The sequence below is a fragment of the Dryobates pubescens genome, chromosome 38, assembly GCF_014839835.1.
Source record: "Dryobates pubescens isolate bDryPub1 chromosome 38, bDryPub1.pri, whole genome shotgun sequence".
NCBI lineage: Eukaryota > Metazoa > Chordata > Aves > Piciformes > Picidae > Dryobates > Dryobates pubescens.
In genome coordinates, this window is record NC_071649.1 from 4,188,161 (window position 1) to 4,205,729 (window position 17,569).

The 17,569-nt window shown below is 42.3% G+C and overlaps 1 protein-coding gene across 2 annotated transcripts in view; it reads right to left on the reverse strand.

Annotated features, from left to right (window-relative positions):
• The window catches only part of FBXL2 (F-box and leucine rich repeat protein 2), a 50,874-nt gene that overhangs the window by 3,290 nt on the left and 30,015 nt on the right, over window positions 1–17,569 (reverse strand). Inside the window, exons 5-13 of one of the 2 annotated variants that reach the window (XM_054177140.1) lie at window positions 16,369–16,463; window positions 14,148–14,216; window positions 13,967–14,062; window positions 13,536–13,662; window positions 13,265–13,339; window positions 8,242–8,372; window positions 3,970–4,030; window positions 2,927–2,971; window positions 2,593–2,649 (exon numbers count right to left, since the gene is read on the reverse strand). In XM_054177140.1, coding sequence (XP_054033115.1) covers window positions 2,593–2,649; window positions 2,927–2,971; window positions 3,970–4,030; window positions 8,242–8,372; window positions 13,265–13,339; window positions 13,536–13,662; window positions 13,967–14,062; window positions 14,148–14,216; window positions 16,369–16,463 — 756 coding nt within the window. Of the gene's footprint in view, window positions 1–2,592; window positions 2,650–2,926; window positions 2,972–3,969; window positions 4,031–8,241; window positions 8,373–13,264; window positions 13,340–13,535; window positions 13,663–13,966; window positions 14,082–14,147; window positions 14,217–16,368; window positions 16,464–17,569 lie in introns of those variants that run through there. The other variant, XM_054177141.1, reaches the window with a different exon arrangement.

Below are 17,569 nucleotides of genomic sequence, written 5' to 3' on the forward strand. Positions count from 1 at the left end.
ACCGTGTTTGGTACTGAAAGGACAATAGAGGATGCACAGCTGAGTTGTAAAGCCAATGTGCAGAATGCTACATACTTGTATTAAACCACAAAACCCACAAGATCTTCTGTCTTCAAAAATCTGTTGCAAAGTGTTAATAATGTGGGCTTTTACAAATACGATTGCTTGAAGTCTTTACAACAAGCTGATAATGGTTCACTTCTTCCTTTTTGGTTAATACACACTAAATGCTGTGCGTAACTCTCATGTGGCATGATACACTGTGACAGCAAGAAACAGCACCAGCAACTGAAGAGTGCAACTGCCTCCTCATCCCCAGGAGTATCATCAGTATTTCACACTTTCTCTAATAGTCTGAATGAACAATTACTTAACGTTTTCACCAGGTATTACTTCTTAAAGCCAGAAAGAAATCAAGCACCTGAGTACTCCAACATTGGTGAGATCAACAGTTGGTTATAATTGGTCCAGCAGTGCTTTGGCTTATTGCTACCATCTCTTGAGTCACCAAACACCAGGAAACAAACTGAAAATTGATTTCTGCAACTCCCAAATGTTTGTTTAACCTGCAAATACACCAAAAGTTAAGCTAAAGCTAGGGAAGAGTTTACAGAACCATCAGCAGTAGATGGTTTGATTTTTGAAGTACCAAGGTTAGTTCACATAGGGTGTTCAGCACCTGCTAGTCTGGTTTTGTTTCCCTGTGATTCTCAGCCATCACTACTCACTCACGACCTTCCAGTAAGCTTTCTTCCTACACAAAGGATCACATCAACAATAATGAGCACAACATAATCCTTTTCTCTGGTTCCCTTAAACAAGACATGCTATTTCAGCAATCCCATGCTTCCCTGGACTAACACACAAAGGCTGCCCAAGGGAGCAGGTTTTACAGTATCTCTGGTGAAACACTGGCAGAACCAGTCCAGTAAAACCTTCCAAGTACAGCTGGGATTGCAACACAAAAACATATCTATCGCAGAAGAACTAAAAGTATCCCATTTAAATGATGCCATATCTCCTGACAACTCTTGTTTGGTTTAACATTAAGCATTTTGGTACAGAAATGAGGTCGATTAATAAGCAAAAAATGAAGAAGAAAAACCAACAACTAGTGAACAAGCTCCTTTTAAAAAGCCATCTCCTCATGTTGCTGCCTCAGTACCACTGAGTCACACTACCTAATCATAACACAATTTAATTAATGAAGCAGCACACCTTCCTTTAATCCCACCTAAGAACAGATGATTAAGGTACTTGCTCTCTCACACAGAGCTGAAGCAGTATACAAGGAATCTACGCTCATGGGACAACTGGTCCTAAATACAGGAACTCCTATTGTAAGGACAGAGTACCCTGACAGAACAACAGCCAAATTCCTGTCACCTGGTAATGTTCTGAATGACCTAGGCAACGGTCCCCTAAAAAACAGTTCTTTGAAATGCAGTGAGCAAGGAACCCCACTGAAGGCATCTTGAGCCTCTCCAATTAGGTTCAAAAGCCTAGGTCAAAAAAACCTCTTTTGTCATTTCCTATGTAAATGTAGTCCCAGGGAAGAACTGCTGGCAGGCAAAGCTGATTACAGAGGGATTACATTTCTCTTGAGTGGGTGGCTTTCTTTATACAGTATTAGATGTATAGCATCATACTCCCTAAGAAAACAAGTAATGAACACTCAGGAGCAGCTACAAAGGCTCCCCCTAAAGGATCCTTTAACTTTCTTTCAGGCTCAGCTTCTCACATAATATCTGTGCAGAACTTTACACCTCTGAGAAAAGAGATTTTGTAAGCAGTCTGATTTTTGAATGCTGCTTCGGGACAGCATTCAAACGTGAACATGAGCCAGCAGTGTGCCCAGGTGGCCAAGAAGGCCAGTGGCATCCTGGCCTGCAGCAGGAATAGTGTGGCCAGCAGGAGCAGGGAAGTCATTCTGCCCTGTACTCAGCTCTGGTTAGGCCACACCTTGAGTCCTGTGTCCAGTTCTGGGCTTCTCAGTTTAAGAAGGACTTTGAGATACTTGAATGTGTCCAGAGAAGGGCAATGAGGTGGGGGAGAGGTCTGGAGCACAGCCCTGTGAAGAGAGGATGGGGAAGCTGGGGTTGTTTATCCTGGAGAGGAGGAGACTCAGGGGAGACCTCACTGCTGTCTACAACTGCCTGAAGGGAGGTTGTAGGCAGGTGGGGGTTGGTCTCTTCTCCCAGGCCACCAGCACCAGAACAAGAGGACACAGTCTCAAGCTGTGCCAGGGGAGGTTTAGGCTGAATGTTAGGAAGAAATTCTTCCCAGGAGGAGCAATTTACCACTGGATTATGTTGCCCAGGGAGGTGGTGGAGTCACCAGCTCTGGAGGTGTTCAAAAAGGACTGGATGTGGCACTTGGATCCATGGTTTAGTTGTCAGGAGGTGTTAGATGATAGGTTGGACTTGATGATCTCTGAGGTCTTTTCCAACCTGGTTGATTCTATGAGAGTCAAATCCTAGAATGTCAGTTGAACTAAGTCAAGTAAGAAGGATGGATTTGTACTGCAGGAGTTGTGTATGGGTGTGGGTTTGGGAGGTGCATTGAAGTTCACCAACAAAGAGTTAAACCTACCAATGCTTGTAGCTTGGGACAGTGTATGGAAAGTTGAATCAATGTGCTGTCAGTTATCTAGAAAGAAAAGAAATTGAACAGCCGTGAGCAACAGACAGCAGGAGAGTCAACCCTCACAGAAGACACCAGATAGATTTCCTGTTATTTCTGGAAAACACTCCAGCACCTGTTACTCTTCAAGTACCTCCCTGTAGAGAATTTACCAGTCATTGTTTTTATTCATTACCATACATGCAGCACTTCTAATAAAAACCAAAGCACAACTAACTGGCAGTGCTAATGCACTGCATTCTTTCACCGGCCATTCAATACTCCTTCTCATATTGAATCTCACCAAAACACACTCCTCCAAGTCCATCTTCTCCAGCTCGTGGCAATTCTGAAACAAACAAAACCCAAACAGATGAATCAGAAAGAAGCCTTAAAAGCAACTTGCTCTGCTAACGCACGCAGGAAATATTAAAGCAGAGTCCACTATGAGGCTGAGAGAAAGCTACACGTCACACTCCTAGGTGTGATTTTCCCCAGTACAGTGAGACATCCCTGGCAAGTTTTCATAAGTGCATTCAGTACCTGACTGTGACTCATTTCACAAGAGTGCTGTTACCTTGTGACCTGGCAGCAGATCACAGTGTCAGCCTAAACCCCAACCCATTTTTTTCCAGGCATGGGAAGAGATTGTTTAACTTGCTGCTCCCCAAATCATCAGCCTTGAGGTGACTACTAAAGGCCCAAAGCTGTAGCACTGGATGATTAGAAACCCAAAGCATAACCACTGTGGCTAGGAAAAAACCCTGCCATTCACACTGCCAGCAGCCTAGAGGAATCCTGTTTACAGAGCACTACTTTTGTGTTCCTATGTCCTAAACCAGAGACATACAAGTCCAGCCTGAAGCATCTGACACATTCAATGTGCTCATACAGTATCAATCGGGGCAAAAGTGCTGATGGTTTATAATCTACGATGTAATAAGTATTTTTGGAGTAAAGGTATGCTCAGAATAATCTATTCTGGAGCGACTTTTGGGAGTGTAAGTATAATACGGGGATGTGCCACTTTCATAGAGGAAATTTGGCTACAGTACATCACACAAGCTTAGAATTATGTTAAACATGATAAAATCCATTACAATATGCTATCAAACAAAGGGGGAAAAGGGGAAATGAAAAGTGCAATGATGGACAGCAAAATAGATCAAGTTGCAGCTCTAAGCATAACCTGGAGATAAGATAATTTTTAGTCCACTCTTCCACAGGGTTCTCCATGCTTTAAACTTTCTCCTTCTCATATTCCTTCCCAGCAGAACTGTATCAGTTCACAGCTGCTCAGTAGCAATAAAAATAAGGTGAGCTCTAACCTTCTGAAATGACCCTTACCCGTGCTAAAAGGGTAAACCCAGCATCTGTTAGATGTGAACATCTTGCAGCTTCCAAAATCCTGGAAAAGTTTGAAATGTTGAAGAAAACATTAACACAGAAAAAAAGCAAATGCATTTGAGATCCAAATCTGGCTTCTGCAATTAAAGCTCTCAATATATGCCTGTTTATCACAGTGATTTGCCACTAAAAAGCACTAGGCAGACTTTTGAGCCGGCTGGTCAGAAGATTCTGATAGTCATGGAGCAGATTAAGTTCAACTCTCAAATCTCAGCAGTTAATGGAAAAACAGCCATACATAACTGTATGCATTTTAACCTCATTTCAGTAAACCAGCAAATGCTCAAGTTGTCTCATCTGAGGAAAGATAGGAGAGAATAAACCCTGAGCTAAGGAAAACACAGATGAAGCTGCATCTAAAACCTGTTATCTAAACACAGGATGTTGGGAAGCCACAAAACTGAGAAATGCTTACTAGAAGTTTACTCAGAGGCTCTGCATGATGCGTGGTGAAGCAAGTTACCAGAAAGCAAGGAGGTTACTATCACCAAGTCCACAGAAAAAATTATAACCTAGACCAACTCAACCTCAAAGAAAATGCCGTGGTGTTTTGGAAAGCAAAACATAACTCTTCTGCGAGGCACTGGGAAGCAGTACTGACAGAGCAAAACAAGGTCAGCTGCCCCAAGCAGCACCACTAGTATGCAGAACAGGTCTTCATCACACTAATGTTTTGTCATCTTTGTTTTCTTAATTGTTCATGAACATTTCTTACTTTACAGGTGGAGGCAAGTATCAAGATGACTAAGGGGAAACCACAGCATCATGTAATGAGCAACACAAACTGAGCACAACTTGCCCACTTACCACAGCAGACACTACTTCTACACTGGGGTTGGTGGGGAGGAGGAAGGAAAGATGGACAAAAGAACCTCTTGCTGTGGTAACACTTAGAGGCTTCTAGATCCTTTCACTGGTTTAGGAGGTCATTAGAAAGCTCTCTCTAGAGAGAGAAAGTGCACAGGGAAAAGCCTTTGAGAAAAACACAGCCCTACCAGAGTACAGGATGTGAGGCTCCGACTATGACTTCGCTGAATCAGTCTCTTCCAAGCCAAAAGCAAGAGTGCAGCCAAGTATAGAGGAAAGCAGCCTCACAGTATACACCCTTGAAACCCATATCCAGAGTGCTAGTGTTCAGCAAGGGTCAGAAATATGATGGAAGCTCAAGAACAGCCAACAGAGAGGTACAAGACAGGCATCACTTCCCAAATGTTGTAACATCTCTGGATTTTCATTCCAGAGTCACATTTGGGAACTTTGCACCTTTCCATCAAGGACCTATCATAAAATACTGTGGTAGGTTGAGATCACAAATACTCTCAGCTACTCTGAAAATTACCTAGGATACCAAATAGGAAGGGTAAAAAAACCACCACTAAGAACAAAAAAAACCATAATTCGGGTAATATTTATTACCCTTCTTACTCCTTTCATCTATTACTTGCTTTTAACTCCAACTGCCATCAGAACCACTGGATCCCCAACTCCAGGGGAAAATGACATGCACAATATGCAAAACAGTGAGGATACTACTTAATGCACATCTGGTTGAAAAGAAGAATATGGAAACAGAGGAGTAAGAAACCAGAAGACTAGGAGCTGCTGCTTTCCTGAAATGGGGTGTGCAGGGAGAGGGAGCTAGATATACACATGCTGCATCAGTGAGGCCCCAGGACAGAAAACAGGTGGGAAGGCACTGGTCAGCAGGAAAATGAGCAAAGCTCTACCTTTTGCTTTGTTTCAGTCCCTGTAACTAATTACAAAGGACTCTTTTTTCCAGTTTTATTTCCCACCCAGTGAACCATGACAAGCTACCCAGCACAGGAGCTGAAATGGCAAAATGAACTCCAAGAGCAGGTTCCCCAGGCTGTGGTGGTTTAGGCTGGGTGCTGGCCCGGATGCCACTGCACAGACCACACCTGGGAGGTCCCCAAAGGGTCCAGCTCACTGGGTGGTCACAGCAAACCAAGTATTTCACCCATAATTCTCTGCTCCTCTATAAAACATCCACGTGGGGTCCCTACTTCCTCTTTTGTCCCCCTGCTGCTGCCTAGGTAAAACGGTGTGAGCTGCCTCCCTTGGGCCTGCCCAGGCCCAGCGCTGGGTTGGGGGGGTGTGTGTGTTAGGGTTAGGGTACTCCAGAAGATATAAACAACTGTGGAATTACATTTCCCTTTGATTTCCAACTGAATTTTTATCCAAATACTTTCCACCCATGATCCCACAGGGCTAGAAGAAACAAAAGAGCATCACTGTCCTTTCACCGTGCACTCTCTGCGGTGATCTCTGCTAAGGGTCGCTCTCCACTAAGTAGAGCGGCAGACGCCTTCCCCCTCGTGGCACAGACGGGGATACAGCTGCGCTGCCTTGGGAAAGAACTGTTCAACTAACAGCACTTTAGACCTTTCATTTCTAATCTGAGCTGTAAACTGAGAGAATGAACGAAATGGGGGCGGGGGGAAGCCCAGTAACAACAGCAGAAAGGAGCACAAGTGTTTGAGAAGGCATCTAAGGCCCTAACACTGGTGTGACAGTTTTAGGCTGTGCCTTTAAGGAAAGGGACAGTTACTGAAACACTCGGGCTGAATGTGTTGGTGTAAAAAGGAAAAAAAAAGATAGTTCTATACAAATTTCATTGGTAGATCGGTGGGAATGTAACTTTTTAGTCTCTGCAGTCAGTCTCAGTCTGTTTCAGTCTGAGTCCAGACAGCTGTTTTTCTTTCTGTGCTTGGTGCTGACCTTGGACTAATGAGATAAGAAACTAATTCTTTTTCTTCCCTCAGCATATGCTTTGAAGTAACAACATTTCCCTTAATATCCTTTCTCTCTCTAACCCTTTTTGGGACAAAAAGGAGGGAGGGGGAAAAGGGGTTTTGGGGGACCCTCTATCGAGGGGAGGGGCAAGTTTTCTGTGTTACCTTCTTTCCTGTATATTTTTGTATATACTGTAAATACTATACATTGTGTATATACTGTAAATACTGTACATTGTGTATATACTGTAAATACTATACATTGTGTATATACTGTAAATACTGTACATTGTGTATACATTCATCACATTTCATTCTGCTTGTAAAAATACAGCTTTTCCATCTGCTCCTCCGACTGAGTTAGCCGTGGTTTCGGGGGTGGTGGGGGGGAGAGAGAATTGTACTTTTCTCACTACCACACACTGGCTCACCTAAAGCTCTTCTGAGTACGAATGATTTTTGAAGGGCACTGTCACTCTGGAAATGGTCCTTAAGGACAGGTTTTCTACAGTTACAAAAGCTCTTTTGCTAAAGGAAAGCTGTGTCAGCGTATTGCATGCTGGCTTTGAATGTAGCTTCCCCTAATTTTACAATCTGCACTTTCCTTCATTTATCTGTGACTGACACATAACGAGTTGCAACTCCTGCAAGTTCCTGTCATAAATGCCAGTTCAGTGTCATCTGAAATCCTTTTGATTTGCTGTACGTTAAAATTAGACCTTACAAGAAGTATTACATGCAGATAGCTGCTGCATGACCGAGCTTTGCTAAGGCTGAAGCTGTCCCCGCTTCTGAGAATCCCATCACATTGGCACAAACTACACCAACGTAAAAACTGATATTACTTTTAACTGATGAGCCCCAATTAGTCAAAATATACACCATAAACATCAGTTCTCACTGCTTGCAGAGACACTGGCATGCTCCATGTCAGAGTTTAAGAACGCCAGGAGGTACTGCAGAGTGTGTTAAAAACACATCTGTAATAAATTCTGTAAATACAATACTCAGACATGATTTAGCTGTTTGGTGTTTGTTTTGGGTTTTTTGCAAGACAAAGGACTGCATAAAACCACAGCAGATTACAGACATCACAAGACACAACACAACTGAGATATTTTTACCTTTTAAAAAAACAATGGGCTTTATATCTTCTTTTTCTTCTGGCTTGTAATTAGTACCTAAAATATTTACCTAGAAGCACAGAATTGAACTGCTAGGTTCCACATGTTTTGTTTGTCATTTATTAATTCTTGTTTTTCCAATACACAGTGGACTACATTCATACACTAGCTACAGAGGACCAGCTGATAGTTCTAACAGTGGTTTGGTTGCAAAGGTAACCCAAACAGCACAAAGTTAAACCTAACCTGTGGATATTGGCTGACTCTCTGCAGAAGTGAACTCCTTAGCTCAGGCTAGTAACAACAACATGATACATGACACACGACATACTCACTTCAGCCTTGGACAGTTTAGACCAAGTGCTGTCAGAGAAGCATCTGTAAGGTTGCTACAGCCTGAAACACAGAGGGACTGGAGTCTGTGGCAGCCTCTGCAGATTTTCACAATGCCTTCATCTGAAATTTGCTGCAACAAAGAAGAACGCTGAAGTTATGCTGTTGTCAAGAATTCAGCAAAACTAAAGTCCTATTAGTGAGCTGTTAGTGTCACACTGGACATAACCACAGCCACCTGGGGATTTGTCAGCCAAGAAATACCATCACGAAACCACCTTCACTGATTACAGTGAAGATAATCAACACACAATTCCTACTTACCAACATACCTCAAGTACTGCTCAAAGACAGTTTGAAGCAGAGGAGTCTGTTGTTGCCCTTCACTTTGCTTTTGCTTTATCATTTTCAATTTTTCTTGTTGTTGGTTGGTTGTTTTTTTTTGGGGGGAGTTATTTTCTTGGTTTTCTTTAACTGTCGCTGTCACTGCGTGGGACAGCTTGTCACTGATATGTTTGTAGAGCTCAGGTCTCTGTTCCAGTGACTGCATAAGTTTAGGAGCAGGGCAAAAGAGCTTAAAGCCTGACAGCAGGTGAGCTAACTACTTATTTTGTATCACAGTATCATACTTGAACACTAGGGCCAAAGGGCCAAAAATCCTTCACCTTCAGCCAATTTTCAAAGCACGAGTTGGAGGTCAAGAATTATCTATCATCTATGGTTTATGGAAAACAAACATAAAAGCCAGGTTTGCCCCACCCTGTACGGTTGAACTTAGCTGAAAGTGGGTTTTCTTTTCTCAGAATTATTCTGTACTAGGTATTAAGAAAAAAGGAAACTCTGTAATAGGAAAATTAATAAAATTTTTGCCTTTGCAACAGGAACCAGAAGAGATAGCCCCAGTGCAGCTGCACACAAAATAGCAACTGGAACCAAATTAACAGCGGGGCAGGGTGTGCAAATATGATTTTGTTTATAGGTCTCCTATTCTGCAGAAAATTTTCTCTCCTCCCACTCCTACCTTTAGGAATTTAATTTTTCTGCTGAATAACTAATTTTTTTGAGGTAAAACAGGCTATTTTATTCCCTGGCAATTACTCTTGCAATAATAACAAGGACCTCTAATGTATTTTGACGTGAAAATACACATTTCTTTTATATCTGTATATTCCTTTCAGATTTATGTATTTCTTGTATTCTACACATTCCCTTCACTTAGGTATGTTAATATTACTATAGCACATTTCTGAGGCTATTACCACACACATTACTTTTCATAGATGAAAAGCCCAGCCAGCATGGATTTAGGAAGGGCAGGTCCTGCCTGACCAACCTGACCTCCTTCTATGATGAGGTGACTGCCTGGTGGATGTGGGGAGGCCTGTGGATGTGGTCTACCTGGACCTCAGCAAGGCCTTTGACACTGTCCCCCATAGCAAACTCCTGGTCAAGCTGTCAGCCCATGGCTTGGATGGGAGCACACTGCGATGGGTTAGGAACTGGCTGGAGGGCCGAGCCCAGAGAGTGGTGGTGAATGGTGCCACATCCAGCTGGCAGCCAGGCACCAGTGGCGTCCCCCAGGGATCAGTGCTGGGCCCCATGCTCTTTAACATCTTTATTGATGATCTGGATGAGGGCATTGAGTCCATCATCAGTAAATTTGCTGATGACACCAAGCTGGGGGCAGGAGTTGATCTGCTGGAGGGTAGAGAGGCTCTGCAGAGGGACCTCGACAGGCTGGGCAGATGGGCAGAGTCCAACGGCATGAGATTGAAGACATCCAAGTGCCAGGTTCTGCACATTGGCCACAGCAACCCCATGCAGTGCTACAGGCTGGGGTCAGAGTGGCTGGAGAGCGGCCAGGTGGAGAGGGACCTGGGAGTACTGATCGATGGTAGGCTGAACATGAGCCTGCATAGTGCCCAGGCAGCCAGGAGGGCCAATGGCATCCTGGCCTGCAGTGTGCCCAGGCAGCTAAGAGGGCCAATGGCATCCTGGCCTGCATCAGGAACAGTGTGGCCAGCAGGAGCAGGGAGGTCATTCTCCCCCTCTACACTGCACTGGTTAGGCCATACCTCGAGTACTGTGTCCAGTTCTGGGCTCCTCAGTTTAGGAAGGAGGTTGACTTGCTGGAACAAGTCCAGAGAAGGGCAACAAAGCTGGTGAGGGGTTTGGAACACAAGGCCTATGAGGAGAGACTGAGGGAGCTGGGGTTGCTTAGCCTGGAGGAGACTCAGGGGAGACCTTTTGCTCTCTACAACTACTTTAAGGGAGGTTGTAGACAGGTGGAGGTTGGTCTCTTCTCCCAGGCAGCCTGCACCAGAACAAGAGGACACAGTCTCAGGCTGCGCCAGGGGAAGTTTAGGCTGGAGGTTAGGAAGAAGTTCTGTGCAGAGAGAGTGATTGCCCATTGGAATGGGCTGCCTGGGGAGGTGGTGGAGTCACCATTATTGGAGGTGTTCAGGAGGTTCAGGGGTGCTTGGTGCCATGGTTTAGTTGATGAAGTGGGTTGGATTGGTTGATAGGTTGGATGCAATGACCTTGAAGGTCTCTTCCAACCTGGTCTATTCTATTCTATTCTATTCTAAAAAAGGGTAAGAAACAGCAGTAGCTCAGCTCAAAGGGAGATCACCTTATGCCCCTTCACCCAACCCAGTACTTTCTAATTCCAGTATTTTGTATGTGCAATTTGTTCTGTCAAATACTATTCTAGACAGAAAACTAGAAGTCTTGTCTTTTTGTGAATCCAGAAGGATTTGTATTGTTTACAGATAAGAGAAGCTGCCTTTTTTTTTTCCTTAGAAGCCTACCATCAGTCAGGTATTTCAGCATTTGACTCTTCCCAGTTCTAAAAATTTTCCTCTACAGATGGTACACCTCTCAGATGTGCAATTTACAGAGTTCATTCCATAGCTGCTGGGGCTAGCTTGGCATTTTCCAGGGTCCATAAAGGAGAGCCATTAGAATTAAAGTGAGGATCATATAAAGCACAAGGCTTTTAAGGCATAGCAAGCAGTACAACCTGCCAGTGAAATAAAGCAACTTAGGAAATTCCAAGGGAAAAATACTTTTTTGTTTGTACTTAGTAACTACATGAAAACAAACATACTGACCAGGAGAAAACTCCAGTACACTTCCATGCCAATGCTCTCTCTAGGCAGGAAAGAGCATAACTGATTATCACCAGAGTGCCTTGCACAAAACCACATCATCAGTCTCAGGTAAAACACAACAGAAGAACCACTGGAGACGGAGGACAGCAAAAAGACTAAAAGGGAGGAAATTACATACTGACTCACATATTTATGTCTGGTTCTGACCAAAAGAAGGAACTTCCTTTCATTCTTGTTATCTTCAGTAGGCACCTAAATTCAGACTGAAAAACCTGGAAACTCCCTCATTTCACTGAACACCCGGCTCATGGAAGCTCAGGTTTTGTATCCAAGCTGTTCTTTACTCCTACGGTGTTTTAAATGTAACTTTCAATAATCTCTAACACTCAAAAATGTTCAACACTTTCCAGAAATCAAAACCTTTTCAGCCAACCTTAATAAAAAATGGTTCCATGCCACAGTCATTCAGTAATAATCTGTAAAACAGATTGCAAAGTCTTAAGCAGATTTTATGATACCTTCTAGCAATAAAAATACAGAAAACTCTCCAAAAGGAAAAATAAATAAATCTAACTTCATAATTGACATTTGCATGTCTGAAACACTGAAACTGTAATAATTTCAGTATTTTTCAAAGCCTTGTTTACAAAGCACACCTTAAATGCATTTAGAGTCTAAAAGAGGATTTTCCCCATTCCTAGAAAGTCACATCAGAAATGACACAAAAGCAAATATAAAATATAGCAAATTTGATTTCTGTGTACTAGGTAGAATTAAAGGTACATGAACGATTCCGAGTTGTTTCATTACAACTGAACGTGTTTCTTCCATTGCTACTGAAAAAGCACGCCCTTCTCCTGTCACCCAAGTGATTCTGAATCACCTTCAGTTACAATGCCATTACAGTATCACAGTATCACTAAGGTTGGAAGAGACCTCGAGGATCATCGAGTCCAACCTGTCTCCACAGACCTCATGACTAGACCATGGCACCAAGTGCCACATCCAATCTCCTCTTGAACACCTCCAGGGATGGTGACTCCACCACCTCCCTGGGCAGCACATTCCAATGCCTGACCACTCTTGCCCTGAAAAATTTTTCCTAATGTCCTGTCTAAACCTACCCTGCTGCAGCTTGAGGCCATTCCCTTTTGTTCTATCACTAGCCACCTGTGAGAAGAGACCAGCACCAACCTCTCCACAACCTCATTTCAGGTAGCTGTAGACAGCAACGAGGTCTCCCCTCAGCCTCCTCTGTTTCACACTAACCATCCCCAGCTCCTTCAGTCACTCTTCATCAGATTTATTCTCCGTGCCCTTCCCAGCTTCCTCACCCTGGCTCTGCTCTCACTCCAGCATCTCCACATCTCTCTTGTATTGAAGTGACCAAAACTGGACACAACACTTGAGGTGTGGCCTCACCAGAGCTGAGTACAAGGGCACAATCACCTCCCTGCTCCTGCTGGATACAGCATTTCCAATCCCAGCCAGGATGCCATTGGCTTTCTTGGCCACCTGGGCACACTGCTGGCTCCTATTTAGCTGCTTGTCCATTAGAACTCCCAAGGTTCCTTTCTGTCAGGCAGCTTTCCAGTCACACTGCCCCAAGCCTGTAGTGTTGGTTGTTGTGACCCTCGTGCAGGACCTGGCACTTGGCCTTGTTGAAGCTCATCCTGGTCATGTTGGCCATAGATCCAATATATCCAAGTCCCTCTGCAGAGCCTCCCTACCCTGGTGCAGAAATGCACAGTCAGGTGTAGAAACATCCAGGTCATTTAAAAGCTCCATTCCACACAAAATTCCATAGACTGACATGTACTATTTGAATGATGTGTATTATATCAACTCATTGGCATTCAAAAATGGGTTTTGATTCTTAGAGAATGTATCTCTTGAAGCTTCAAATACTTACTGTACAGGATTGCAAATTCAGGATTACAAGTTCGTGACAGTGATTTTGAATGTGTTTCAATGCTTCATCTTCTAACTGTATTTAGCAATTAAATTAGACATAGGAAAAGAAACAAGAAATTAAAAGCACAGCAAAGCAGCCCAAGGAATGTACACATCTTGTAATACTGAACAAATGACTATAACAAAACCAGTATTTTTTAATTCATGGAGATTTCAAAAACCCAAAATAAAAATTTTATTCCTAAAGGATCACCCAAGCAGTTATGTACCTGTGTGCAACCTCTAAGAAATAGAGCTTTTAGTCCACTACACCCTTTCACCAGTGCTTCAATACCATCCTTCGTAATCTGATCACACCAGGAAAGATTCAAATGTTCCAGATTTCTGCAACCCTCACTGGGAGAATTAAAAAAATACATAAAGTTAAATCCAGTCTTCAAATAGTCATAACAGTGGGAAACCCAAATTAAACACACTGTTAGAAATTAATGACAGCCAGTGGACTGTGCCAGGCCTCCACAGAAACAGCACGAGAAAAGATCACACAAACATCATAGACTATATCCAAGAAGCCCTAGACACAGGATACAGACAGTGCTGACACACAATACTATGGCTCAGCATTGATTTTCAAGATTTTATTAAATGTTGAACAGCTCTTTAAATGCTTTTCTTTAACACAAACACACAATCTTCTTACCTCAAGCCTTTCAGGGAGCTGTTTGTGATGGCTACACAAGATGTCAGATCCAGATGTTTCAGCTTGGAACAGAATCTGCTAAGACTGTAGCACGTGCTGCAAAACAGCAGACACACTAAAAATACCTTCAGCTACTTCTTTTCCAAACATTCCCATCAAACAAAAAAACCCTTTGACTTACCTGTCAGTGATTTTTGTGCACCCATTCAGATTTAAGTGTTCGATGTTTCTGCAGTTCTGTGCAAAGGTCCTAAAACAAGAAAGAGCTGGAGAACTAATCCAATGTCACAAGTTGGAATGCAGTCACTGGAGCATGCTCTGTCCCCTCCATCCTTCCACCTCAATCAAAAAGCTTAACCTTTGAGCCACAGAGTAATTACAAAGTACACCTCACACTTATCTCTTTCAGTGGTTGCTTTTTGCTTTTGCAACGCCTGAACCCAGCATTGTTCCTCTCTCAAACACTACTCAAGCAAGGTGTTTATTTCAGACATAGAGAAGCCAGAACCAACTTGCTCCAAATGCCTTAACTAAAAACTGGGCATTAATATAGGAAGGTTTAAATACCACATCAGTTAAACATTAAGCTGCTAGGGAGAAAGGGTTTTGCACATCTCATTACTGAAGCCTTTGCAGGTCGTAAGGGTCTGACTTTCCTATCAACTGAAAAAGAACACAGCTTGCACAAATCAGAAGCAGGACCTAAACTTATTGGACTACCAATGGGAAGCCCTGTGGATTACAAATTAGTTATTTATGATTTTAAAAATTAAGATTCATCTGTTTGAACTACTGGGTAAGAACTCTAAGGATAATTAGAGCTATTATACTGCTAAAAGCCTCTATCATTATACTAATTACCCAGAAGAAATACATAAACTTTCTTTTCATCTCTGCAAAGTAATATTTACAACTGTGCTGCATTTCAGAACACTGGTTTTCAGCCCATCTTTCCTCCAACTGCATGGATTTTACTGGCAGCAGGGGAGGAAACACACAAAACCAGTTTTGTCTGGAGGCTCGCCGTGGTTAACAGATCTGACTACATGCTCAGCTGGTAACAACTTCCTGGCTCTCTAGTGTGGACTGAAAACAATGGAAGAAAACCCAGCAAGCAGTTATACTGAAGAGAGTTGCCACTTGAATTCTCAAAGCAGCTACTCCAAAACTCATGTACTGGAGGAAGATTTACAATAGAGACACCCTTCAAATCACTTGGAAAGATGCTAAGCTCTGGAGGAGCAGCAGACTTTGCCTCTGAGATTCAAGCATAGAGCATGTCCTAAGAGAGCTGCCACAAACATTCTGCACTTATACAGTCAATGCCTACTTCAATAATTGGCTGTTTTAAAACAAAAGTTGATGTAGAAGAAGGATAAACAGAAAAATAAGTATCACACAAAACTAATGGATCAGGAAATAAAACAAAAAGCTTGAAAGGAAAAGTCCTTCTGAGAGCAAGTATCTTTCTCATGCTAGTGTTCCGAAAGCCTTAAAGCTCATGCATTTATCAATCGTTTGTTCACTTCCACATAACATGTTTACATTTTAAACGAGAACCATTCCCTTTCCTAAAGTGTCTAAGACACCACCATCTGCTGCATGAGTTAGCTGCCAGGGATGCATATGTGAACACTGGTAACAGTGGTAGTTGGTTTCAGCCATCTCAGCTGTCTCCTGTGACAGCAGAGAAAGCACAAGTGGAAAAATTGATACTCTAGGCTTCCTCCAAATATTGAGTCCTGAAGTACCTGTGGATTAGGAAACCTCCAGATGGAGGTAAGATCTTTGGGTTTAAACACTCACAGAAATATCTACAGAGGAACCTGGCTCAAGAGTTCGCATACAGAAAAAGCTTATAGGGATTCAAACAACCTCTCTGGGAACAAATTGCACAGTTTATAAAGAGCCACTGAGACTATTTGGAGACATCCCAAAATGTTCCTTTTGCCTGCCTGTATTAGAACACAAAGAGAATCACAGGCCTCTACTGATTTTGCAGGCACTCAATTTTATCAGTCTTTATTCTTCCTTGTCTTGTCCAAACTAAAAGGCTGCTAATCTTTATGAAATTGAAGCTGTAGGACGCCAGAGCACGGGGTCTGAAAACATTTTAAGTGCTTGAAAAATGGAGAGATAGCAACACAATTCTAATGAAATAAACCACCCTGTTTCTGAAAAGCACAGTTCTCATCTCTAATTAGTTAATTTCCAGAAAAGAATATTATAGCTATACATTAATTCCAAACTGACATCTCATTTACTCATTATTAAGGTACTTAGTACTTACTTAAGCATCCCGTTTTGGTCATTAGTCAGTACTTAGAAATCAAAATTACAATCATTACTATTGGTTCAGACATTAGGAAATAAGTGATATCTTAATCTAGGACTTTACTTACTTTAAAGAGGAGTCTCCAACACCAAGACATCCTCTCAGACTAAGTTGTCTCAGGAACCCACCACACCTTTTCGATATATTTTCTACAACACGACCCTTAAAGCAAATCAAAAGAAGATTTTGTTGAGTTTTATTCTGACATAATATTCTACCCAAATTAAAAATGCTGGGGAGTAAGGCCCAGCCCCAGCAATACCCCACTGGAACTATACCTCTGTTGCTGATTTAAGAAAAACTAGTTACCTGTTGAGACTCTCCACTCACACTGAAGTGCTATTCAATTCCATCTTTAGTTTTCTTTTTCATTTTTCCATCTATCATACATAGATTTTCTTTTTTTTAATCAGCAAAATCTACCCATTAAGACTGCTGAAATGCTCTTCAAATTTTGTCAGATGTTCAGGGAACCTAAAAAACTTCTCTAGGAGTCAGACCAGGAGACATATCTGCTCCTCAAGGATGACAGTTACTACTGCAGCATGTAAGGCTGCATTGTTCACTGAGGTGTGCTTAGGCTGTTGTGTCACTGACCTACAGACTCTGCTGAGTCCCTGCTGTAGGGGGGGTGCTGCCTGTCATATATTTGGGTGTCTGTGCCTAACACTTTGGAATGCTAAAGAACTTCTCACACTGTGAAGCTTACAGGCTGGGTACCTCTTTAGCTGTCAAAGGCTGAAGCACAGCTTACAAATAAAAATTCCTACTTGACCCCACATTTGCTCCAAAAAGCTTCTTTACATATTGGAAGTGCATTTTACTACACTTAAGAGTAAGCAGAATGGCACAGTACTTCCAACATCAAATCTGAAAGTAGCATTAGGCATTATTTAAACTACAGTATGTTTTTTTCTTTACTTTTTTTTTAACCTTTTTTTTTTTCCCTTTGCTAGGAAAAACAAAATAAGGTAGCAAAAAACAGGTGGCCACTGCAAAAGCTGACAAGACATCACATTGTGTCAGATTTTACAGAGGTAAGGTAACATGCATCAACACACCGATCATTCAAACAGGACTAATATCCAGTAGCACCTTTAAGTTTCTTCTCTCTTTTTAAATAAAGACAAAATACTTATAAAATTACAGATGGGCTGTTTTGCTTGTTTTCCTCTTTATATGGGATGGTAACAATTTTACTGAAACAGTACATTATGTGGTTGTTCATTGGTTGATGGGTTGGACGCAATGATCTTCAAGGTCTCTTC